Below are 26,207 nucleotides of genomic sequence, written 5' to 3'. Positions count from 1 at the left end.
TAAAGTCACTATCATAAGAAACGCTTCGATGCAAATCAGTAGATAGTGTTTAATTTCAAACAATTAGAGGATTATTTCAAAATCAAAAGAAATCTTATTTCCTTATTAATTTATTGATTACAAGTTTTATGATTTATAAGTATAATATAACATATTACATTTTTATAATATATTCATGTAACTTTTATAAAAACCGATGGCCAATGGCAAACTATTATAAAGTATTTTAAAATAAAAAATTCACCTATTCGGACATTTTTTAAAAAGTAATGGTTGTTTAAAATATATATTGAAAGAAAAAATTTACACAAAGGCAATATCATATTGAATATTATTGGAGGGGAGAATATTACCTTTTTTGATGATTTAAGTGAATAAAATTTAAAAAAAAAATTGAACACAAAAATAGTATATTTTTCAACTGCGCAGCGATTTGCACAAAAAAAGTAGGTCGTCCGGACCTATTTTCTACATTTTAAATATAATGACGCTTTACAATAGAGCAATATTTTATATAAACTAATTATAAAATTTAAATAAATTAAATTATGAACTTATATTTACACATCTGTGCAATATGTTAAAAATTCATTTGTGTTTGAAATAAATTTATTTAAAAAAAAGTCGCAGCACAGTGGTGACGTGGTATAGATGGATCAAGTATAATGATATCTGACAGTGATTAAAATCACTATAAAAAAAAAACGCTTCGATGCAAATCTTTAGATAGTGTTTAATTTTAAAAAATTGGTGGATTATTCCAAAATCTTCATAAACTGCTAGTTCCTTATTAATATCCTGATTAAGATAAATTATGTCGAATGAAAAGGGGATTATTAAAAAATAGAATTTCCCATAAAAAAATTATATTGATCAATACACTTTTTAATAAGTTGTAGCATTATAAAGTTAANAATACACTTTTCAATAAGTTATAGCATTATAATGTTAAAAATGTAAAAAATAAAATTGAGAATTTTCACACAATAATAGCATTTGGTAGCCATTTTCACCGTGAAGACAAAATAAAGTATGAAAATTTTTTTTTACATAATAAAGTAGATGACATTAGCTTTAATTTAATATATATATAAAAGTGTCAGACTTTCCGGAACACTTTCAAAATTTAAGTTGAAAAAGTCAATTTTTTGTGAAAAAGTTGTCATTTTGAATCCCCCCCTGTAGGCTGGTAAAAAGTCAGATTTATAAAAAAAATATACCAAATAATAGGCGAAGACATCATGTATCTACAAAAAAAAAAATTATATTGATCCATACATCTTTCAAAAAGTTATAGCATTATAAAGTTAAAAATATAAAAAAGAATTTTTTTACAAAAATCGTATTTTTTTTATTAAGTTTAATGTCTGTTTTCACCATGAAGATAAAATAAAGTCCGAAATTTTTTTTTACCATTATAAAGTATATTACATTAGCTTTAATTTAAGATATATATAAAAGTGTCAGACCTTCCGGAACACTTTCAAAAGTTAAGTTGAAAAAGTTCTAATTTCTATATGCATTTTTATGTTTTGAATCCCCCCTATATTAAGGGAAATAGTCCGATTTAAAAAAAATAGTATGTCGAATGAAAGATCTATATAAATACTACTTCTCATAAAAAAATTGTAATGATTCATACATTTTTCAAAAAGTTATAGCATAATAAAGTTAAAAATGGAAAATACAAAATCGAAAATTTTCACACAAAAATAGCATTCGGTAGCCATTTTCACCATGAAGATAAAATAAAGTCCGAAATTTTTTTTTTCCATAATAAAGTATATTACATTAGCTTTAATTTAAGATATATATAAAAGTGTCAGACCTTCCGGAACATTTTCAAAATTTAAGTTAAAAAAATTAATTTTTTGTGAAAAAGTTGTCATTTTAAATCCCCTCTTGTGGGCAGGTTAAGGGTTAAATTTATGAAAAAAATATACCAAATGAAAGGTAATGATATTATGCATCTATATAAAAAAGAATTATATTGATATGTTCATTTTTGAAAAAGTTATGGCAGTTTTAATTAAAAAAAATTGAAAATTTCGAAAATTAGCGATTTTTAAATTTGTAATTTTTTTGGAGGTTTCCCCCATTTACGGGGAACGAGGGAATTTTTTTCAATTTTTAAGGGTAATGTCTTCGACTAGATACGATTTGTGATCTTTTGACGTATCATTGAAAGAAATCGGTTCGGTGAGAGCTGAGAAAAAGTGGTAACAGACACAAAAAAAAAAAAAAAAAAAAAAAAAACACATCTTAGTAAAACCAATACCTTCTCAGCTTTGCATCGAAGCTAAAAAAGCTTAAGGTTTTATTTTAAACAAGTCGATGAATATAAAACATTTTTAATTGATTTAATTGACATTTTGTTGATTACAATAAACTTTTTGATAAAACATTTTGATAACCGATAAGGAGTTATAGTGTAGTACCAAAAAGTAGAGGTTTCTTATCTAAAAATACCCCAGGACGGTTGGTTCATTGCCGGAGAGTGAGATAGTAACTCCAATTTCTAAATTGATTTTTTACTCAGCAAATAGAACCGCCTGTAACTAAAATACCTGAATTTAAAATAGTGCGTATCAGAAACTGCATACCTATTTTATTTAATGATTCGGTCACATCGTCTTTATATCAATAATTGTTTCAACAGTAATTAAAAATAATAATTAATGTTATAGATCTATGACAGTGTTATGTTTTTAATATATGTGTTTCTTAGAACCCGTAGTATAAAAATACATTAATATATAAATATCAATGAACAGTATAATAATTTAGATAATATTTTCAACCTTATAAATTATTTTAACTTTTACAAACACAAGGATGAAGTTAACACTTCAGCAAAATATAAAACTAAATAAAAATGAAGATTTTTATTTGAGAAAATTAACTAACTAATTTTATTTAGAGATTGTGGTCAATGATAAATTACAAATTAAAATTTAGAATCTACATGCTTGGTAGTCAATCTTTTAGTGCAATTTATTAAATATATTATTCCTAATTTTTTTGTTAACTAATGATTTTTTCAAAAAAAATGTAAAGATAAAAAATTAATAAATTTTATAAACTATAAAAAAATCAAGTTTATCATAAGAAAAAATTATTTTGAGGTGCCTTTTTTTGGATAAAAGTAAATGATAAGTTATTCTTATTTTTTACTAATAAATGATGATTGGTCTCAAATTTTTATTGATCAGAATTGAAATATTACTATTGGACATATTACTATTCTATTAGGATTTTAATTTATTCATATTAGCATTTAGAAAAAATGAGGAGCGAAGTAGTGTATATCAATACTCTATTTGTACTACGACGCACAAATAAAAATTCTTTTGTTGCCTACCCATCTCCACTATAACTAAAAATTACATCAACTCAATAAATAATAATAAAGTGCTAGTAATAGGAATTAATAGATACGTAAATAACCAGTATGGTTTTTACCATTGAAAATTTTATTTAGACAATTCTTAATAACAGTAAAAGATAATATTGTGTACTTATCAAAACACATTTATTTTTACATTATAAATAATTTCTTATAGGAAACTAGATATATACAAAAGTTTATAGAAACAAATACAATTGTAATTTGTAAATTTTTAACAACAATAGGGAGGTATCAATCTTAAACATCACATATAACATTTTCTCTCTTGTGTCATACAGTTAATTGTTTTTGTGTTTTAAATGATATATCCATATAGTCCACTCTATTTTTTTCTTCCTCTCCATATAGCCTGATTAAGACAAAAAAATAACTACATAAACACAAAAAATCAACTATATGATTGTCACTAGTTTATATACACTCTAAGCAGTATATTTTTGGTATTCGATATATTTTGTACATTTAAAAATTATTGTTTAAATATTCAACATGTTAAAGGAAACGAATAAATTAAGTTATATTTGATGATAATAAGTTGAATGATTTACTATATTGAGCTACAATGTATCAACAACAATGATAATAAATATAATAAATAAATTTTCGAAATTTTCAAATATAACAGTAAGTTAAAAACTTACATATACTGTCTAAAAAGACGGTATATGAAAATTATATACCTGTAAAAAAATATACAATAGTTATATAAAATTGGCCACTTAATATTACTTTTTTTATAATAATATATTAGGAAATGTGTGTGACAGGTAAATTAAAAGTTATATTTAGAATATAAATCATAAATTTTACGTATATAACCATACGTATATTTAAATACAAAAAACAGTTATGCTAAAGCATTTAGTAATAAAAATTTATCGTACATAATTTTAACGTTGAGTATGAATTTAATTATATTAATCATACTATTGAAATCATTAAGTTCTTGTATCGGATTATCTCCAATAGAACTTCAATGCAATTTTTCAAAATACATGTTAAATTTCTTTAATCACAATGAAAAATATTTATTAAATCTTGAACAACGAAACAATATTCAACCAGTAGACTTAGAAGATCTAAATACTTATGGCGCAGTTTTAAAAACACACGGTGAAATCATCATGGCTATGTTAGATGCATTACGGCCTTTAAGTTCACTATCAACAGCGAATGATTTGATGGCTATTAATTTATACTTGAACAATGTTTCAGGTTCATTAAATTTTATAACTAGAAATTGCTCTGGAAAATACAATAGGAATCTTTCGAATGTACTCAATGGATATCGATTACATCATAGAACAATAGTTGACGAACTAAATGAATTTATTAGCAGTAGTTGCACAAATATAACAGTAGATGAAAATTTTATAAAATGCCCCGACTACAACAAATCAGGTAAATATAACATTAAATATTTGCCAAAAATTGCAGAAAAACTAAAAAGCCGATTTACAAACTATAATACTAATAATATGATTTATAGCAATGATGTTTTCAATGCGCTATTCTCATCTCTCAACTCAAAAAAATATAATGACTTTGATCCTAAGAACTTGCTATTTTTTGATTTATTGAATCATGACGTGGACCACAGACCTTTAACGATAGACGGTCAAAAATTTATATTAATGAAAAGTAATAGAAAATTAGATTTTGTGAGATATGCAATTGTTAAATTTAAATGTCCTGATAAATCTTATTTAAATATAACGGATATTTTTCATTACATGTTATACAATTTTAATGCTCAAAATATGTTTACATTCCAAGAATTAGTAAAGGCTGCATCTATACAACCTTTAGTTGCACTTGTACGATCTTATAGTTTATTTTGTGAAAAATTGTGGACTTCCTTTGATGAAAGAAAAATAAATAAAAATGATATAAATTTTGATAAAATAGTTATTATTGGTGAAGAAATTATAAAGAATTTAGATATTATAATTAACATCACCATTTTAACGAAATCTCTAGAAACAATGTTGAGTACAGTATCAAATGATATAAAAAATGTCACAGAACGCTATAAACGTAAGATTTTAAACAATAGCAATATATTTAAAAGTATTGTAAAAGCCATGCGAACATTTTTAAGGAATAATAAATTAAACTATACAATTGGTTCAGATTTTAATGTAAACATCGATAAATTTAACTTTAATCCTTTATTTTTAAATATCGAACAATATTCTCAAAGTGTTACGGCTTACATAACAGAACTTAAAAGATTTAAGCAGCTATTTAAAATTGCGCAAGAAACTTATTACTGTACTTTTTTTTTGGTTTCTGGAAATAAAAAATTTATTCATAATGACATAATTGGTAAGTTTTCTAAGCAAATTAAAAATTTTTAAATAATTATTTAAATTCAGTTAAATTACTAATGATTTTGAATTATGTGATAACATTAATTTGTTTGTTTAACACACATTACAACAGGTTATACTTATTGATATAATTATAAAATTATTTTTTTGATCCTAAAAAGAACTGTATTTACTAACTACAATAGTTTTTTTTTAATGGCGAAATATTATACGATAAAAGTTGATCACTTGTGCCTAATATTATGTAAAAATAAAACTATATTAAACATATTATTAATTTAAAATTGAAAAAACTAGGGTATTATGAAAACTAAATTAATGATGAATGAGTATTTTAAATTCAAATATTTAAACTGCTTTAAAATGGAAAAGGTTGATCGGATAAACAATTTTATAAGAATCAAATTGTTTGAAATTCTCTTTCTTTTTTTGGTTGAACGTTTATTGACTCATTATAACTCTACGAAAACCATAAAAATAATTACAAAGAATTTAATTTAAGGGAGGCAATAGAAATGTTTAAAAGTAAAAACAATTTAATTAGTTGGGATCTTGGCCTACTGAAAAATTCACTCTCGGGCATTTGTTCCTGTTGCTCCCCCCTAGCACAGGTCTGTACATGGCTTTGATTGGACTTACAACCCATTCGAGGAGACTAAATGCGATTGAAGACCACTTTCTAAAGTGGTCATAAGTCCACTGTATATATAGGTGGTCTTAAGACCCTACTTATGTTAGATTTTGGTAAAACTTACAGTCCACGCTCACTTGTTTTCATTAGTGAGTTGGATTTATAAAAATTAATATTAATCCTTTTTTTAAATGTTTTCATGATCGATAGGATGCCAAAACATACATTTTTACTGTTAACTCACCAAAATGTTTTGCGATACAAGCAGACCATCTAAATTGCAATGTCTGTAGTCCTCTAAACATTTTTCATTTCATGAAATATGATAAATATTTAATCTAATGAACCCTAACAATTATCATTGACTACATACTTATTTTCCTATAGAACCAAAGCACACAGCCGCATGTGTGTCTTGTTTTATCCATTCGACATTGTGTCATGCAAGCACTGAATATATAAATATAATTAGTAACTAGCGGTATTTCATCAGGAAAAACGCATTTTCTTTGTTTAATTGTTAACTGTCTGGCGCCATCAGTTGTGTAAGTCTGCTTTCTATCAAAATATATCTTAGCTATCTTCGTGTCCACAAATGCTGAGGCGATGAGTTTATAATCAACATGTCTTCTGTGCTGTGTATAAATATCTTTGGAAAGAAAATTAAAATTACGAGTAGTTTTGTATATTAGCTGTATGAAAATAAATTCCAATTAAATTTTTTTGTCATGACAACCCTTCGAATGTAAGATCAAAAGAAAATAAAAAACACGTATTTATAATTAGATATTCTAAATACTGTAAAATACAGCTATTTGTTTTTAATTTTGTTTAGTTTTATATATTAACATAATACTTTAAGTGGATATTTTGTGTCATTTTCCATTTTAAACGAAAGAGATAACTTTGTATCAGTTACAAAAACGTATTTCGTCTTCAGTTTTTTATAGTTTTCAGGTATTCTATATAATAGCACGGAAGAAAAAGTGTCAAAAAAAAAAAAAACTATAAAAATATTAAAAATATTTTTTTAGTTTTATATAATAATATTTTTAATATAGTTTTACTTTTAAATAAATTTAGATAACTATAAATATAATCCGAAGCCTAGCTATTCTCAGTTGCAATTCCGTTAATTAATTCGGTTACTTAAAAAAAATATTCGAAATTCTAATTAGCGCCGTATAATTTTCATGAGCTATAAGCTTATTCAATTACTCGCTGAAAATTGTTTGAATTATTAGCTATGTAGTAATTTTTAAGTCCATCTCTCATACCATGTATAATGTGGGTGTCAACTTAGTTTACAAATGGAACAGATATTTTACATTTAATGAAATTATGTTAAGTAATGAATTACGTTTGAATTTTAATATAACTTTATTTGTTTATTAGATATAAATCTGTTTTGTAGCTGTTTTTTTATGGATTTAATATTTTAGTTAAGAGGCGTTTATAGTAATAAATCATTTAAATAGAAATCATTGTAATAATTTTTATATAACTATTGGCGTTTAAAAAGATTCTACAATTGAAATAATCAGAACTTCATTAATTTTTGAACTATTTAAAAATATCTAAGTTAAAATGAAATTCAACAAGACATCAGAGAACGAAATCATTGGTGAAACTAGAACAGGTCCAAATATGCCATGGCATGACCTAATATTTAAGATCATTTTTGGATAAACGTTACCGGGGGGCTTACCCCAAAAATAATATCACGAAATTGTTAAATGTAAATTATGATAATGTAAGAATTTTATATGAACTAAATAATAAAAATAATAATAAGTAAAGAAATTCTTTGCAATAATAGAACTGTTAAGAATATCTTAACAATTTAAAACACAATAGATTAATATTTGTACTTCAAATCGATCGGTCTCTGATTTTATCAACATAAATGATTAGAACAACCCTTAAGTGCTCTTGTAAAAATATCTTTGAATATTTATTAGTAGTAATCAAACTTTTTTTGTGAACTTTAACTACATTAATTAGACTATTATTCACACCCTTATTACTAATTGTTACTAATTACTATTAATTGCTATTAATTGCTACTAGTTTTTTCACACCTTTAAAACAAATTGTTTCTAAATTTTTACACACATAGAAGACTGATCTTTTTAGAATTCGTTTTATCTTCTATGAACATTATATAGTTAAATATTTCTGTTTTCGAATGGTAAGATAACTAAAAAAAAAAAAATGTAGGAGGTTTAATTAAGTTTATCTTTTCCACATCATTATCTAACTGGTAGACCACGATCTCCTAGTTTTAGAAATCGACAGAAAAAAATACAAGACATTGAAAACTCGATGGAAATAAATTCCAATTTATTTTGGCCTTGTCTAATACAAAGGTAGATACGGATTGTATAATAACAAAATCTTACTATTTATTTTAACAAATATTTATGTTTGATTATTGGGTTACATATAAATAATCAATAAATTTATTAAAAAAGTAAAATAACAAGAAGAATGTTTTACGTGCTGAATATAATTATAAATAATTATTGAATATTTAATAAATTAAGTTTATAATATTTTAATTCTAGCATTTATTTAAACACCTACATTTATATAGAAATGATTACTAAGACAATTTAAAATATTTATAACAAAAAAATGCAAAAAAAATAAAATAAATAGTAAAATAGTAAATAAAAATAAAAATTCTATCAAAATTTTAAGATTTTCTTTTTAATACACTATTAATAATAATTACATGAATTTCTCATCGCATATATATGTAAAAAATACGAATTTTCATATCTTCATCAATATTTTTTATTTAATGATATAAATTTTAAACTTGCAAATTGAGCAAAAAAGTACTTAATAGTTCATACTTTTTAAATTATACGCTTTCATAAAAATCAACTTTAAAAACCAAAAAAATAGCTTACAATTAATATTTTAATTTCAAATTTTGCAAGAATTGTATTTAATATATTTAAAATCAATAATTACTTCATAACAACGTTCTTTTGGTTTTTTATTATTTTTTATGTGAAAATAGTAAAACTTTGAAATTATTAATAATCTAAAAAATGTTTAACGAATTTTATACTCTTATTATTTTAGTAATATTTAATTATAAAAAGTTTTTCAATTTTAGCGATAGCGTAATTTTGAGATATTAGTCTAAATATCTTAAGTCAACGTAACATTGTTCAATCAATACATTTAAGAGGGCAAAAACAATTATAGATATTATATAATGTTTTCTTTCGGTTAACCATAATTTATTCATTAAAAATAATGTATTTACATTTTCACACTGTAATTTTTTTTAATGGGGAAAATAGATATTTATGTACCCAAAAAGGTAACCATTAACCTAATCTAAGTTAGAATATATATAGATAGATAATAAATAATAGAATTGCTATAACACTCAGTTAATATCAGTTAGCCTTCAGTTTTTCATATATTTTTTCGAAAAAATAAATTTTTAAAATTAGAAATTAGAAATTACTGTTATAGAATTTTTGACATCAGACATTTAGTTACTGGCTGAAAAACAATTGTTTTATTATTATTATTTTTTTTTGTTAATTTAGTAACATATTATTCTTAAATTATTGGCTATTGTCGTAACACAATAAAAGAAAGGAAAACAGATGTAAAAGTAATTGTGATGCGAAGATGAATATGAGGAGGTGGTGCCTGCTGTCTAGGTATTCACGTGCGTGTTGTCGTACAGCAGTCACCGTGCTCGGCTGACACTCCGGGTTAGCTGTGGGTGTCGAAAGGGAATCAGGGTAATACCTAGGTATGAGGTGCAGACGAAGTGCAAGACACAAATACTTTGGGTATAGGAGAGGATAATGAAGTAAGAGGTCCAGACGAAGTGCAAGACACAAGTACTTCAAAGAGAGAACGGGGTAGCCGAGTATGAGGTGCAGACGAAGTGCAAGACACAAGTACTCTGAAATGTCGAGGAAAAGAGTATATAGGTTAGAAAAGGAATAAACAAAGACTTTACTTTAAGCAGTAAGCCGGACAGCGACAACCGAGTACTGAGGCTGATGAATGACACAAGGCACTGGAGTCGACTGACCACGATGGTCAGGTCTTTTGGGTTTTTATAATAATTTGAACTATTGCCAATTTGGCAATAAATATTATTTGTTAATTCATCAGTCTCAAGCAGCGGATGTGCTGTCTGTATTTTATTAAAATAATTCTCACGATATTGGTAACGTGACATCATCACATTATGTAAAACTTTTTAAGTTCGTCTCTTATACTATGCAAGTGTCTCAACTTTATTTTTTATTCACGAAGTATATTTTTTAACACTGCGCTTAGTCACGCTTAGGAATCAAAAATAAAACATTTTATAGATCTAAAGATACTTCCTCAAAATGGTTAGTAATTTTAACTATATTATGAATTACAAAGTGCATTATAATAAATAACTTAACCCGTGTATACAATTATACAAATATTAACAATTCTATTAATACTGCATTACACTGTTTTTAATTTTTTACAGAATATATTTGCAACCAGAGAAGTTACACAAATTTATTTAACAAGAATAATGTAATTGATATTCAAACAGAAACAAAGACCGAGGTAGATAAAAACGATGATTTTACATTTGATATAGAAGATTCGATCAACAATCTTTACACAGAAATCTTAGAAAGTAATGAAACTTCAAATCAAGAGGAGGATTTTGTCTCGTGTACAATTCCAGAAAGTCAAACTAAAAACAGACCGGAATACATAAAAGATTATCTTCTCTTTAGTAATTTAAGCTAGTTGTCATTTTATTTTTCAATTTTTTAAAAATTTATGTATAACTAGATATTTATTGCAAATTTCAATAAACTACACAACTTTCATAAAAAATGCTTTAACGCGAATTTGTTAAATTTAGACATTTTTTGTATATTTGTAATTTTACAATATTGATGTTTTGAAATTTCACTAAAATATTAAATTCTTGTAAAAATATTTCACTTATATATCAAACAATATGCATTGGTAATTTCTATGATTTATTCTATTTAATCTATGCCATTCTGCTAAACAATCAACTACTATCTTACGGTAACATGAAATTCATGAAACCCAGGTAATATTCTCTCTGATGTGTTTTTTATATCGTTTGGACAATATAAATAATATATATGTCCTGTCACCTGATCATTTTTTAACAAAAATCTTTTTAAGTCATCTCTATAAAAATAGGAATTAAATTCATGGTCAAAGTTTAAATAAAATAACGATTTTTTTGAAAAAAAATTGCAATTTTATGTTTAAAGTCAAATAACTCATAGAAAAAATATTGTCGGGACATTAATTTGGATTTATTTTATAAAAAATAAAATTCTTTCTGCTTTGACGTACGATTTCGTATAGTAAAATAATTGTTAAAGGTTTTTTTTATATAATTACAGTATTATTTAAGATATTTGACTTGTTATAGATTAAGATTTGTTAGAGGTTCACTGCCGCCAAAGACAGTGTAAATGAGCTATATGTTTCAACAGAGTTCAAGACATTTTCAAAAATTTAGTTGTAAAAATGTGTTACGTGCATAGGTTGTCTCTTTCAAATCCTTTCTATACTTAAGTTTTTAATTGAAATTTTCTAATATATTATATGTATATATATTAGTGTTAAATGTTAACTATCAATATTAGCTTCGATGCGAAGCTGAGAAGGTATTGGTTTTAGTAAGATGTGTTTATTTTTTTTTTCTCACAGAACCGATGTCTTTCAATGATACGTCAAAAGATCACAAATCGTATCTAGTCGAAGGCATTATCCTCAAAAATTGAAAAAAATTCCCTCGTTCCCCATAAATGGAGGATACCTCCAAAAAAATTACAAATTTAAAAATCGCTAATTTTTAAATATTCGAAATTTTTTTTACTTAAAAGTGCCATAACTTTTTTAAAAATAAACATATCAATATAATTCTTTTTTATATAGATGTATAATATCATTACCTTTTATTTGGTATATTTTTTTCATAAATTTAACCCTTAACCTGCCCACAAGGGGGGATTTAAAATGACAACTTTTTCACCAAAAATTAACTTTTTCAACTTAACTTCTGAAAATGTTCCGGAAGGTCTGACACTTTTATATATATCTTAAATTAAAGATAATATAATGTACTTTATTATGGAAAAAAAAAAATTCGGACTTTATTTTATTTTCATGGTGAAAATGGCTACCGAATGCTATTATTGTGTGAAAATTTTCGATTTTATTTTTTACATTTTTAACTTTATAATGATATAACTTATTGAAAAGTGTATGGATCAACATAATTTTTTTATGAGAAATAATATTTTTTAATAATCCCTTTTTCATTCGACATACTTTATCTGAATCAGGATATTAATAATGAACTAGCAGATCATGTTGCTTTTGGTATAATCCACCAATTTTTTAAAATTAAACACTATCTAAAGATTTGCATCGAAGCGTTTTTTTTGATAGTGATTTAAATCACTGTCAGATATCATAATACTTGATCGAACTATGCCACGTCACCACTGTGCCGCGATCCCTCTGTGCTGGGTTTTTTTTAGATAGTATTTATGCAATTTTTAATGTGCATCTTATAAGTATATATAAAGTGTTGTTTGGCATTAACAAAAAGAAATGTAGAATTTTCCTTTAAAAAGATCTATACAATTTCGTATATTTTTTTATTTTATTGACAAAATATAATGGGTTGAAAAAAAAGTTGTGAGTATTAAGTTTATATAAAAATATTTAGAATTTTTTTCTTTGATATAAATGTTCATTTTACCATAAAGATAGGCTAGTAGTATATATGAAGTATTCTTAAACAAATATTTAATTTATTCTTACATTTTACAAAAAAATACATATGTACATTAAACATATTAAATCAAAAATTTTATCACAAAAAAAGCATATTTTTGAATAGGATAGCAATTTCAATCTACAATAAAATCCAGAGAACAGTTTTTTTATAAAATTTATTTCAATAGCTTCAATTTAAGATGTATATAAAAGTGTCAGTATTTCCGAACACTTTAAATGTTAAGTGAAAAAAATTGTCATTATGAATCCCCCCTCTGGGCAGGTTAAGGGTTAGATTAAAAATATATATACCAATGAATATTTCAAGAGTAAACTTTTAAAAAATTGTTTGATTCTTCCATTTAAAAAAAAAATATTCAAATATATTATCAATGCAGCTGAGAAGGTATTAATTGTGTTCTGCTGTGTTTTTATATATATTAAAAAAAAATGACAACTAGCTTAAATTACTAAAAAGAAGATAATCTTTTATGTATTCCGGTCTGTTTTTAGTTTGACTTTCTGGAATTGTACACGAGACAAAATCTACCTCTTGATTTGAAGTTTCACTACTTTCTACGATTTCTGTGTAAAGATTGTTGATCGAATCTTCTATATCAAATGTAAAATCATCGTTTTTATCTACCTCGGTCTTTGTTTCTGTTTGAATATCAATTACATTATTCTTGTTAAATAAATTTGTGTAACTTCTCTGGTTGCAAATATATTCTGTAAAAAATTAAAAACAGTGTAATGCAGTATTAATAGAATTGTTAATATTTGTATAATTGTATACACGGGTTAAGTTATTTATTATAATGCACTTTGTAATTCATAATATAGTTAAAATTACTAACCATTTTGAGGAAGTATCTTTAGATCTATAAAATGTTTTATTTTTGATTCCTAAGCGTGACTAAGCGCAGTGTTAAAAAATATACTTCGTGAATAAAAAATAAAGTTGAGACACTTGCATGGTATAAGAGACGATCTTAAAAAGTATTACATAGCCAATAATTCAAGAATAATATGTTACTAAAAGTAACAAAAAATAATAATAATAATAAAACAATTGTTTTTCAGCCAGTAACTAAATGGCTTATGTCAAAAATTCTATAACAGTAATTTAAAATTTTTTCGAAAAATATATGAAAAAGTGAAGGCTAACTGAGATTAATTGAGTCTTATAGTAGTTCTATAACTTATTATCTATCTATATATATTCTAACTTAGATTAGGTTCGTGGTTATCTTTTTGGGTACATGAATATTTATTTTCCTCATGTTAAATAATAAAACAAATTATTTTTAGTTGTATTAGATGCTTACCAATAACGTCATCACAAAAAAAATTTTTATTTCTGCTGACATAAAAATATTTAAAATAATAAGTTTTATTCACAATTTTATATATTTGCTTAAAACTTTTGAGACCAGTGATGTAAGCTGTAACTTTTTGAGAATAGTCTTCGACAATTGAAAATAAACTATCAAAGTTATATTCAATGAAATTTTCAGGAAAAGTCGTACCAAATGTAATGTCTAATCTATTACTCTTTAAAAATCTTTGCACGGTATTTACAATATTTGTCATTGTATTGCTTTGGTATAGAATATTATTTTTATAACAACTAATAATATTTTTTGATTCTTTCAATAATGCATATAACAAACTTTCTGGATATTCGTTTAAAATATTGAGATGAATTATACAATCTAAATTCTTTACAATTTCTACGCCAATTTTAACTATTTTAAAAAAATTTATTTCATTTTTTTTTATTATTGCATTACTAACGAAACTCGATAGGTTTTTTAGATTTAAATTATAAATTCGTACAAGTTTGATTATAGGCTGGATAGTTGCAGTAATTACTAATTCTTGAAATGTAATCATATTTTGAGCATTAAAACTATATAACATATATTGAAAAACATCTGTTATATTTAAATAAGTGTTATTAGGACACTTAAATTTTACAGTTGCATATCTCAATAAATCTAATTTTTTTTTATTTTTTAATAAAGTAAATTGTACATCATTACTGTTTATAGTGAAAGGTCTGTGGTCTACGTTATCATTCAATAAATAAAAAAATAGCAAGTTCTTAGGATCAAAGTCATTATATTTGTTCGAGTTAAGAGAAGAGAGTAATGCATTGAAAATCTCATTTATATTAACCATTGTCGCCGTATTATTAACATTATAGTTTGTAAATCGGTTTTTTAGTTTTTCTGCAATTTTTGGCAAATCTTTAATGTTATATATTCCTGATTTATTATAGTCGGGACATTTTATAAAATCTTCATCAACAGTCACATTTGTGCATTTATTGTTAATAAATTCATTTAGTTCGTCAACTATTGTTCTATGATGTAATTGATAACCTCTGAGAACGTTCGAAAGATTTCGATTATATTTTCCAGAGCAATTTCTAGTTATAAAATTTAATGAACCTGAAATATTGTTTATGTATAAATTAATAGCCATCAAATCATTTGCTATTGATTTTGTAGTGAATGTCCTTAATGCATCTAACATAGCCATGATGATTTTACCGTGTGTTTTTAAAGCTGCACCATAAGTATTTAAGTCTTCCAATTGAACTGGTTGAATATTGTTTCTTTTTTCAATATTTAATAAATATTTTTCATTGTGATTAAAGAAATTTAACATGTATTTTGAAAAGTTGCAGTGAAGTTCTACATGAGACAATCCAATACAAAAACTTATCGATTTTAAATGTATGATTAAGGTAATTACATTCATACTCGACGTTTTCATAAGTTTAAAATACATTTTTTTTACGTAATGCTTTAGCTTATCTGTGGAATTTAAATACAGTGTGTGGTATGTTTTTTAAATATAGTTTTATTCTATCGTTATTTTTAGTAAATTTATTATACATTTGTAATAAATCAAGCAAACTTAATAATTTATGATTTTGAATACGTGTATAAACTTTGACAAAGTATACTAACATTATTTCCAAATAAATTATTATTAGACGAACTGTAGATTTATCGAAAAGAATAAATTATCATTATTTTGCTTTAATAATAACTTATTTTTATCAAATATAACTTAATTCAATAATACCTATTCTTATAAATTTTACACATGTTCATAATAAATTAAATATCAAAAATATACTTTTAAGAGAGCATATGAATGCAGCTTTTGGGGGCACTTACGCGTGTTAGTTAACGTTGGTGGTTTTTTGTCTGAATTATATTATATCGAGGAAAAACAATATAGGTAGTAATCTGTCTGAACGAATGGAATAAAATTTAAAACACATAGATAACTAACTGTATAAACACAAATGTGAAAATATTATGTACAGTATGATTTTTAAAGAATGTTACTACCCATTTTCTGTTAAATATTGTTTTTCTCGTAAAAATGTACAATTTAAAATCTGATTTATTTTTATTAATCATTTTAAATGTTTCATGCGAGGCAGCTAGAACGTAGGACGGCTAGTTGTGCACCGCACTAGAATGCAGTTTTATCTTAAGCCTGTTGATAACGGCTAACTGCACACCAATAAGTAACGAGAGTAGAAAATAATAAAATAACAAATAACTACATATATTAGAAGTTCTTCAAAGAGTATCTTAAATCTAAGGGTAACAGGGAGCCCTTAAATACTAATGTCGGCGAAGCGTCTTAATAGTAGATAAAATTAATTAAATCAATTAATAAATAGCATTAAAAAACAATATAAAAACTCAGCTGAATAGATGAAGTTGTCGATAATGATGAGCGGACTGTATAAGATCTTGTAGTAATGGAGTCGAACATCTGAGTATCAAGAGTCAGAGTGTAGATCCAGACAAGTAATGGCAGATGAATACAGATGGCGGAAAAGCGACTACGGAAATTAAGTTATTTAATGATGGTCAGGGCCCAATCACAGGTGGCGTGCAAGGACACGAGAACTTTGAACACAAGGATGCAATAAACAGCAATAAGAATAACAATTGCCAAACAATTTGCTATTCAAGAAAAGGCGCTTGATACAAAAAAGAATGACACGTATAACAATTGACTCACTTACATATGACGATGAACTGTCCACAGATGACAATTAACACGGAGGTCATCCATTTGCCGTGCTGGGTGGGCAAGGGGATGAGTATAGCAAAGACGCTAGAGATCAGCTATCACACGATGTAATATAATCAACGGTGTTTGTAACAACTAGTCCAATAGGTCTTTGCTAAAGGTGTTCTGTACCAAACATTAAATATCAAGTATATCGCAAGAAAAAATTATTTCTAATAGTAGATTTTAAAGGTATTGTCAAAAGTTAAATGAGATCCTATTATAATATTAAATGAATAATGATGTAATTGAAATTTTGATTGGTCGATAACTACATTTATTATTACTATTTGAGTTAATGTACTTTTTAGTTATATGCGAGGGATGTACGGAATGTTAAAGAATTCTTAGCTGTGGTCATGATAAAACATATGTCACTAAACACTACCCCTCTCCTCGCTCTTTTTAAATCTATGAATGCTAATATCTCAAATAGTAATGTACCCTTAGAAATAATTTTTTCCTATAATAAACTTGATATTTTTATAATCTATAAAATAAATATACACATAACTTTGTACTATTTGGATAATATATAAAATACTGTGCGATCTAAGAAAAAGAAGTAAGGTGGTGTATAGTGTAAGCACTCGTAAGATATCAGAAATAAGACATAGCGTTCGTTGATTGATCGTGCTTCAGTAGACTGACTTTGCACGATTTTGGATAGCGGTGGTACTCTAATCGAGCTGAGCTCGTCATGTAATAAGAGAGCTGATGAAAGAGCCAAAGTTACCGTATATATTGTATGTATCGCAAAATATACGGTGGTACCGTGTCATGTTTAATATTTTTTACTTGTTCTTTTCTGATTATCATATATTGTTTTTTATAGTGTACAATGCAGTCAATTTAATTGGAAGGTTAGGATGGGTTGGTTAATAAAAAATACCAAATAAGATAAAATGTATTTTTTTATAGCCTATTTTCTTAGCATTGTAGTAATAAAATTTTATAAATTTCAGTTTTTGTATAAAAATTAAATTAAATTAATATATTATATTGTTATACAGTTTAAAAATAACATAATTTGTTACTCAACATCTGCATGATAAAATTTATTGGTAACAAAATATGAAATAAATAGATTCTAATAGTATCGACAAAAGTGTGAACCAACAAATACAAGAGCTAAGTCTCTATTTAAAGCTAAAAAATGTATCAGGTTTTGCTCAACGTGTTGTATTTATTGCCAAAAACAAAACGCAATACATTTTTTGCACGTGAATTTTTATACAAAAATAATATTGTCATGTTTATTTTCGAATTATAATCTCAAAATAGATACTGAATTAAATGAAAAAAATATGATTTCGATGGGCCCTCTAAAACACTCTCCGAAAGGTAATTTATAAAGAAATTATAAGGCACTGAACATATTCAGTTTTACATATAAATAGTAAGAATACATTCATTACATAATCATCACATTATGCATACTCGGATAAAAAATTTTTCCATTTGTTTTAATGAATTTACATATTCCAAAGAAAATGTAAATTTAATTGTATCAAATATTAATTGTACCAATTTGTGTTTAATACAAATTCAATGAACAATTTACCAACTGATTAAAAATCAATAACTGGGTAATTCTAAGAGTTTTAATAGAAGATATTTAATTCATTCTACAATCCTTATGTGATATATTATTGTTAATTTGTTTAAAGAATGAGTTTATAACTATACATTTTTAAATATGCAATGAGCGCCCGATATTCGTCCTGTATCAAACCACCAACTAGTATAAGTGTAAGTATAATTTTAGGCGCAATTAACTGGTTTGATCGACTTATGAAAAATATTCTATACCCGAAAAAACGAATAAATTATTTTTTATGTGATTTTTTTAACTATGTACAATCGTGATTAATCTAAATGTATTTTTGCGAAACAAAGATTTTGGAATTAAGCATAATTACATTTATAAAATCTAAATGCTATTATTTTTTTATCATATTTAGGTATAATATATTCATAGTATTGTATAATATACATGTAACTTATTATATAATAAAATATTGAAAATCTTAAAAATTTATGAATTGAATTTCTATATTGTAGTTAGTTTTATGTTAAAAAGTACTCAAAAATTTAATATAAACATATTACATAATATCGTGAAAATATCATTTTTTTATTTAAAAAAAAGTTTATGAAATTAAAAACTATTCTTCTACTTCATATATTATAAAAATAATGACACTATAAAATATAGTTATATTTTATATATGTATTTAATTGAATTAAAAACTTGTATTTACACATCTGTGCAATACGATAAAATTTAATTTGAACTTGGATTAAAATTTTGTTTTAAACGAGTGGATCAATATGAAAAATTATAAATTAATGATTTATTTTAGTTTTTATAATTGTTCTACTGAATTATCACTACGAGTGTACAATTTTTTAATTACGTGAAATTTATATTAAACATAATGAAATGTATTTGGAATCTCAGAAAACAAAATAATATTTCTTATATATTTAAATATCTTCCAATATCATTAAAAACCAAATGATAAATGTATATGTTAATGTTTGATGTTTTATGGTCAACATTCAAATGTTTTAGATATAAATGACAAGACATAAATAATTTATAGCAATTAATTTATCCTTGAAATACCCAGATAGCAAAATAATATTAAAATAACATTATAATAATGTTTTTTGGGCACAAAAATCGCGTTGTTATACCATTTTATAATTAATGTTCTTATAATATTTTAAAAGTAATATTATAACATTATATTTTTTAAAATAATATAATGTTATTATATTTTTCATATATTCTCAGATTACAAAATGATGTTAAAATACATAAATGTAATGTTATATTTTTTTAATAGTTATATCCTAATAAGTATAAATTATTTTCTGTAACACTATTTATAGTTTTTTAACTGAAAAATATTTGGTGGGTTTGAATCACAAAAACAATTCTTAATTACGGCATTGCTTTAATTTTAATATTTACCCTACTTGCAAGTTGGCCAAAATTTTGATATTGAAGCCATTTTAAATGACTCTACTAAACATAAATTTTAAAATATGCTAAATATTAAAAAATTTAAATTGTTAAAATCGATTTTTANTATATATATATATATATATATAAAAGATAACATTTTTAATAACAACATAAAATAAACTATAATGAAACTTATAAGTTGCATTATATTTAATTCATTATATTTTTTTATATTTATATTATAGTTGGCCTGAAATTAACACGAACCAAATAAATTTTCAATGGTTTTAAATTTTCAAAAAAAACAGTGGTTTCTAGTAGAAAAACTCACAACACACTGCCTATAAGTTGTATTTAACAGGTATTTTTCAAAAAAAGTTAATTGTTCATTATTAGTGATAGGAATTAAAGAATAAAAATCTTGTAATTATTAAAATTTAAGATATTATGCTGAGGAGTAATAGTGATATTTTCAATAAGGTGCCCTCTTAAATGTTGACCTATTAATTTGTCAATAATAACATTTTTATGCGCATTTAAGTTAAAATTTTCACCTTCAGCGTACAATTTAACAAACTGCTCTAAAGGCTTATCAGGTTTTTGTAGCATACCTTTAAGTACTTTCATATAAGTTTCAAACATAAAGATACTGCAGATGTCAAGAGGGCCATATATATTTTAGACAGCTACAATATAGAGTATACTATGTACATTTGGGGATATGTTCACTAACCCATAAATTTGCTCAAATTATTTTACAAAATAATCTAATAAATTATTTGAATCATGTTTTAATGAAATATAATCAGGACTCAATAGTATTCGCATAGCAATGTTTAAGGCTATGAAATTTTTATAACTACATATTGTGTGCCATAAGGAGACTTATGTATATAGCATAAATTTAATACTGCAATTTTAGTAGTACACAAACTTAAAGTTATATGTATGCACAATATAGGCACATCTTAAAATATAGTAGTCTTGCGTTTATTAATAAAATGTAAAATTAATATATTAATAACTTTCAGCTATATATCTAAACTGGCTGAATGATCAATATAAACTTATTGGATAAACATAGAAAAAATTATTTAAAAAGTTATTTATTTTGCACTTTAAACAACAGCATATTTTTGGTATGTGATTAACTAAAAACATTTGGAAATTTATATTAATAAGTATAATTAAAACGAATATATTAAGTTATATTTGACATAACAAATTTAATAAAACAGTTTATTACTGTACATATATTTCACAGATAAGCTAAAACATTTTGTAAAAAAAAATGTATTTTAAACTTATGAAAACATTAAGTATGAATTTAATTACCTTAATCATACATTTAAAATCAATAAGTTTTTGTATTGGATTGTCTCATGTAGAACTTCACTGCAACTTTTCAAAATACATGTTAAATTTCTTTAATCACAATGAAAAATATTTATTAAATCTTGAAAAAAAAGATAATATTCAATCAGTTGAACTGGAAGACTTAAATACTTATGGTGCAGCTTTAAAAACACACGGTGAAATTATTATGGCAATGTTGGATTCATTAAGGTCATTCAAGAAAATATCAGCATCAAATGATTTAATGGCTATTAATTTATACATAAACAATATTTCAGGTTCATTAAATTTTATAACTAGAAATTGCTCTGGAAAATATAATCGAAATCTTTCGAACGTTCTCAGAGGTTATCAATTACATCATAGAACAATAGTTGACGAACTAAATGAATATATTAACAATAAATGCACAAATGTGACTGTTGATGAAGATTTTATAAAATGTCCCGACTATAATAAATCAGGAATATATAACATTAAAGATTTGCCAAAAATTTCAGAAAAACTAAAAAACCGATTTACAAACTATTATACTAATAATATGATTAATAGCAATGATATTTTCAATGCGCTATTCACATCTCTCAATTCAAAAAAATATAATGACTTCGATCCTAAGAACTTGCTATTTTTTGATTTATTGAATCATGACGTAGACTACAGACCTTTAACGATAAACGGTCAAAAATTTACATTAATGAAAAGTAATAAAAAATTAGATTTATTGAGATATGCAAATCTTAATATTAAGTGTCCTAATAATTCATATTTAAATATAACGGATGTTTTTCAATATATGTTGTACAGTTTTGATGCTCATAGTATGCATATATTTCAAGAATTAGTAATGGCTGCATCTATAAAACCTTTAGTCGCACTTGTACGAACTTTTGGTTTATTTGCTGAAAAATTATTGATGTCCTTTAATTTAGGACATATAGAAAGAAATGAAGTAAATTTTGATAATTTAGTTAAGGTCAGTGAAGAAATCGTTAACAATTTAGATCTTTTGATGCATCTTACAATTATTAAGGAAGCTCCAGCAAAGTTGCTAAAAACAATAATCGACGTTTTCAAAATTGTTCATGATCGCTATAAACTTAAGATAATAAACAATAGTTACATATTAAAAAATGTTATTGGCAAAGTGCATTCTTTTTTAAGGGGTAATAAATTACACTGTACAATTGATACAAATATCTCTAACAAAATCTATGGATCCAATTTCGATTCGTTATTTTCAATAATCGAAAAATATTCTCAAAAAGTCACAGCATACATAACAGAATTAAAAAAATTTGAGCAACTATTTTTAATTGTGCATGGAACTTATTTTTTTTCATTTTTATATGTCGGAGGAAAAAAGTGTTTTATTCGTGATGACATTATTGGTAAGTTATCAAAGCAACTTGAAAATTTTAAGTAAAATTTTTAGATGATCACTTAAAACCTAGTCATTTGCTTTGTAAATATGTTTGAATTATAATGTAACAAACAATTACATTAAACATATTTTATATTTACTTATAGCTTTTTCATTATGATGGCATAATTTTTTTAATTCTATTTTTGTATTTTTCTCAGTTTTGTCGGTATTGACAAAATCCATTTCGTTATAGTTCTTTTAAAGATTTTTTATTAGATTGCTGAAATTTGTAGATGGTTCAAATGTTGAATTAAAACGTTCAAGTTTTAGTTTTTATAACTGATTATATTTATATTGTTTTTTTAGAGTTAAGAAACGTTTTATATTTTTATTTTATTTTCTAAAACCTTTTTGTTATCTTCATTACTTCTTTGTTATTTTTAACTATTTATTTTTCCTTTCAATGGCCGCCTTGAATATTGCCCTGTTTAATTGATTGTTACATAAATAACATACTGGTATTTCATCGTTAAGTATATTATGCGTCTTTCTTCAAATGTGCTTTTTGAAGAAAGCATTAAACCAAGAAGACACTATATAAAGTGTACTGTCCTTTGCGTAATCAGTCTCCAGTCTACCAGCTGTTATTATTTAAAATTTTTTTCATTTCTTGTTTTTTTATAAAAATTCTGACCATTTAAATTTTAGAGTGTTGGATAATCTCCGTTATTAAACTATTTTTTGACGATTCTTTTTTAAACTGCATTTTGAGTGTTTATTTTTATGTTTCTATGTTTCTATTTTTTATTGACTGCCACCACCACTGTTAACAGCATATCCTTATGCCTTTCTGGGAGAATTCTGATATTTGCTTGCGTTTTCTATTCACTGCTTCCTATTTTGTCATAGTCATGCAGATATTCTCCATATTTATCACTGAAAGTACTTGTACTATTTTTTTCTGTTTATCTAGCTAGCCAATGTCCTTTAAATTAATCGTACACCCATTAATTTTGTTTATTTCAACGTATGATGCTTAGTTAAGACTATGAAATTAATTTCTATCAAGAACTATATAAATTTATTACAACAGAATACTACTGTCAGTGATTCAATTTTTGTGGTTGTGTATCTTGTTTCTGCTTTTATTTTAGATTGTTCAATTTTTTTGAATATTGCTAACCTAATAACCTATTGCTAAATTTTCATACTTAAAAACATAAGCTTTGAAAACTCGAAAATAAAATTTTACGTCTATTAAAAATGCTTCTTATGATTCATCAAAAGCTTTTTGTTGTGTTTCTTTCCATATCCATATATCTAAATTAAAATTTTTGTTTCGATGTTCAAAAATTTTTAATTGTGTCAATTTTCTCTAAATAATTCCTGTGTTTAATCGGTGTCGACAAAATAAGGTTATTATACTATGCTCCGTTAGAGATTCTAAGTTGTATCCAGATGATATCAAATGTAGTTTATATTGAATAAATTGATTACTATTTCAATGAAAATTGAGAAATGGTGTTACAAAATAGTAAAAATAAAAAAATTATCATAAAAATTTATTTCTATAAAATTAATCTTAAGTCAATTTTTTTATTTAATTATTTACTTATGTATTAATTTTATTGGACTCAATAATTGATAATAAATTTTAGTTCTAATCCACGCCTTCTTGTCTTATAGATAGTTTACAGTTATTATTTTTACATTAGCAAAAAGCAGTGTGTTTCTAATGTAGAGGGCAACGGAAAATACTGCATTTAATCTTCCCCTTCTATACACCAGTTCAACTGATGTTGGTTAGTAGAAACAAGTATCTGATTGATAGATGAAAAGACGGATTTAAAAATAAAAAAATTTATAGAACTAAAAATAGTCCAACAGACTAGTCAGAAATTTTAATTATATCAAAAATTATAAAGGTGTATGTAATAAATGGAATTACCTGTATATACATATAAATTTAATCACTGTTTACATAATTCTTTAATTTTTATAGAATATATTTGCAACCAGAGCAGTTATACAAATTTAATTAGCCAGAATAATGAAATTGATATTCAAAGAGAAACAAAGAACGAGGTAGATAAAAAAGATGAATTTGTTTTTGACGTGGAAGAAATGGTCAACAATCTTTACACAGAAATCGTAGAAAGTAGTGAAACTACAAATCAAAAGGTGGAATTTGTCTCATGTACAAGTCTAGAGAGTCAATCTAAAAACAGACCGGAATATATAAAAGATTATCTACTTTTTAATGATTTAAACTAATTGTCATATTTTTTTTTTTTTTTAATTTTACAAATTTATTAATTACTAGTTATTTTTTCAACAAATTTTTGCAATAATCGTTAAATATATATTTTTACTAAATCTTAAATGTATTTACATTAAATATTTGTTTTACTTGTTTTTTTATCGAGTTCATTTCACAAAATAATTATTGCAAATTCTCATTTATTTTGTAATTATAATTATACCTATATATATAATTATTGTATTTTATCTCACGGCGTGTTATTTGTAATTTTTTGCCATTTTATATATTTTTGTTATTGTTATTATTGTGTGAATAATATAATTTTGTCATGACTTCTACCCCTTACAAGTACTCCAAAAATGTCTCAAAAATTGTATTTCATGATTGAATGCATAATTAACTAATGAAATTCAGAATAATCGAATTAAAAAATTAACTTTATTTTCTTTTCATTTTGATTAATAATTACACTTTTGATACACATTTGTTATAGAGGTAACAAATGATACAACTGCTTTATAACTTTTTATAATTTCTTTATAAAAATTACAAAATATTAAATATTAATGTCATACTAAATTTAATTTATATAATATGTATAAAATAAACATAAATTTGAGCGTACGAATAATATTTATTAATTTAATACTATTCCTGTTCAACCCTCAATAATCTATTCTACCTACCTCTTTTTCTATTCTTCTTGAACAACTAAATAGCTATTAAATTTGCCAGTCGTTAGGATAATTTAGCGAATCCAGCAGATGAAGATTAATGGCCATCTCATTCTAGCCACCAATCTACAAATGTAATAAATTAAACTCAATTGCGTTTTAAAATATTATTGTTTCTTTTTATTAAATTTTTATTTTATTTTTAATTATTAAAAATATTTATAAATGTTGAATAAATAATAAGGTTTATTAATCTGTGAAAAGTTATTTTTGTT

General features: G+C 24.6%; 2 protein-coding genes and 2 long non-coding RNA genes across 29 annotated transcripts in view; 2 read left to right on the top strand and 2 right to left on the bottom strand.

Moving 5' to 3' along the window:
* Positions 1 to 26,207, bottom strand: part of LOC126894396 (uncharacterized) — a 350,657-nt gene that overhangs the window by 209,677 nt on the left and 114,773 nt on the right. For 4 of the 23 annotated variants that reach the window (XM_050665383.1, XM_050665388.1, XM_050665389.1 and 1 more), the window contains exon 3: positions 11,355 to 13,915. The exons of 5 other annotated variants lie outside the window; for them this stretch is intronic. In XM_050665383.1, coding sequence (XP_050521340.1) covers positions 13,644 to 13,915 — 272 coding nt within the window. In that variant the 3' untranslated portion in view covers positions 11,355 to 13,643. Of the gene's footprint in view, positions 1 to 11,354; positions 13,916 to 14,514; positions 16,045 to 26,207 lie in introns of those variants that run through there. 14 more of the 23 variants (XM_050665403.1, XM_050665406.1, XM_050665386.1 and 11 more) reach the window with 13 other exon arrangements.
* On the bottom strand, positions 3,585 to 8,252 carry LOC126894455 (uncharacterized). The gene is made up of 3 exons (XR_007701412.1): positions 6,747 to 8,252; positions 6,618 to 6,670; positions 3,585 to 3,758 (listed from the first exon to the last, which is right to left on the bottom strand). It is a non-coding gene; the product is annotated as an uncharacterized LOC126894455 (long non-coding RNA).
* On the top strand, positions 4,270 to 26,098 carry LOC126894402 (uncharacterized). Of its 4 annotated transcripts, XM_050665416.1 has the most exons (3): positions 4,270 to 4,624; positions 21,908 to 23,020; positions 24,998 to 26,097. In XM_050665416.1, exons 1-3 carry the CDS (start codon positions 4,312 to 4,314, stop codon positions 25,267 to 25,269), a joined length of 1,698 nt encoding a protein of 565 aa, XP_050521373.1. In that variant the 5' UTR covers positions 4,270 to 4,311; the 3' UTR covers positions 25,270 to 26,097. The 4 variants fall into 4 exon arrangements, with proteins under 4 accessions (XP_050521373.1, XP_050521372.1, XP_050521371.1 ...); XM_050665415.1 differs by lacking the exon at positions 21,908 to 23,020 and having other exon boundaries at positions 4,270 to 5,737; positions 24,998 to 26,098; XM_050665414.1 differs by lacking the exons at positions 21,908 to 23,020; positions 24,998 to 26,097 and adding an exon at positions 10,887 to 11,272 and having other exon boundaries at positions 4,270 to 5,737.
* LOC126894457 (uncharacterized) lies at positions 18,487 to 21,432 on the top strand. Its single transcript, XR_007701414.1, has 3 exons — positions 18,487 to 18,640; positions 20,519 to 20,634; positions 21,305 to 21,432. It is a non-coding gene; the product is annotated as an uncharacterized LOC126894457 (long non-coding RNA).

The sequence above is a fragment of the Daktulosphaira vitifoliae genome, unplaced genomic scaffold (assembly GCF_025091365.1).
Source record: "Daktulosphaira vitifoliae isolate Bord-2020 unplaced genomic scaffold, ASM2509136v1 Scaffold_1, whole genome shotgun sequence".
Taxonomy (NCBI): Eukaryota; Metazoa; Arthropoda; class Insecta; order Hemiptera; family Phylloxeridae; genus Daktulosphaira; species Daktulosphaira vitifoliae.
This window is presented reverse-complemented; position numbering and strand designations above follow the sequence as displayed.

Coding starts and splice junctions, on each gene's coding strand:
- LOC126894402 (XM_050665413.1), top strand. CDS start 21,565: ATGTATTTTAAACTTATGAAAACATTAAGTATGAATTTAATTACCTTA. Junction 23,021..24,997: donor TATTCGTGATGACATTATTG/GTAAGTTATCAA, acceptor TAATTTTTATAG/AATATATTTGCAACCAGAGC.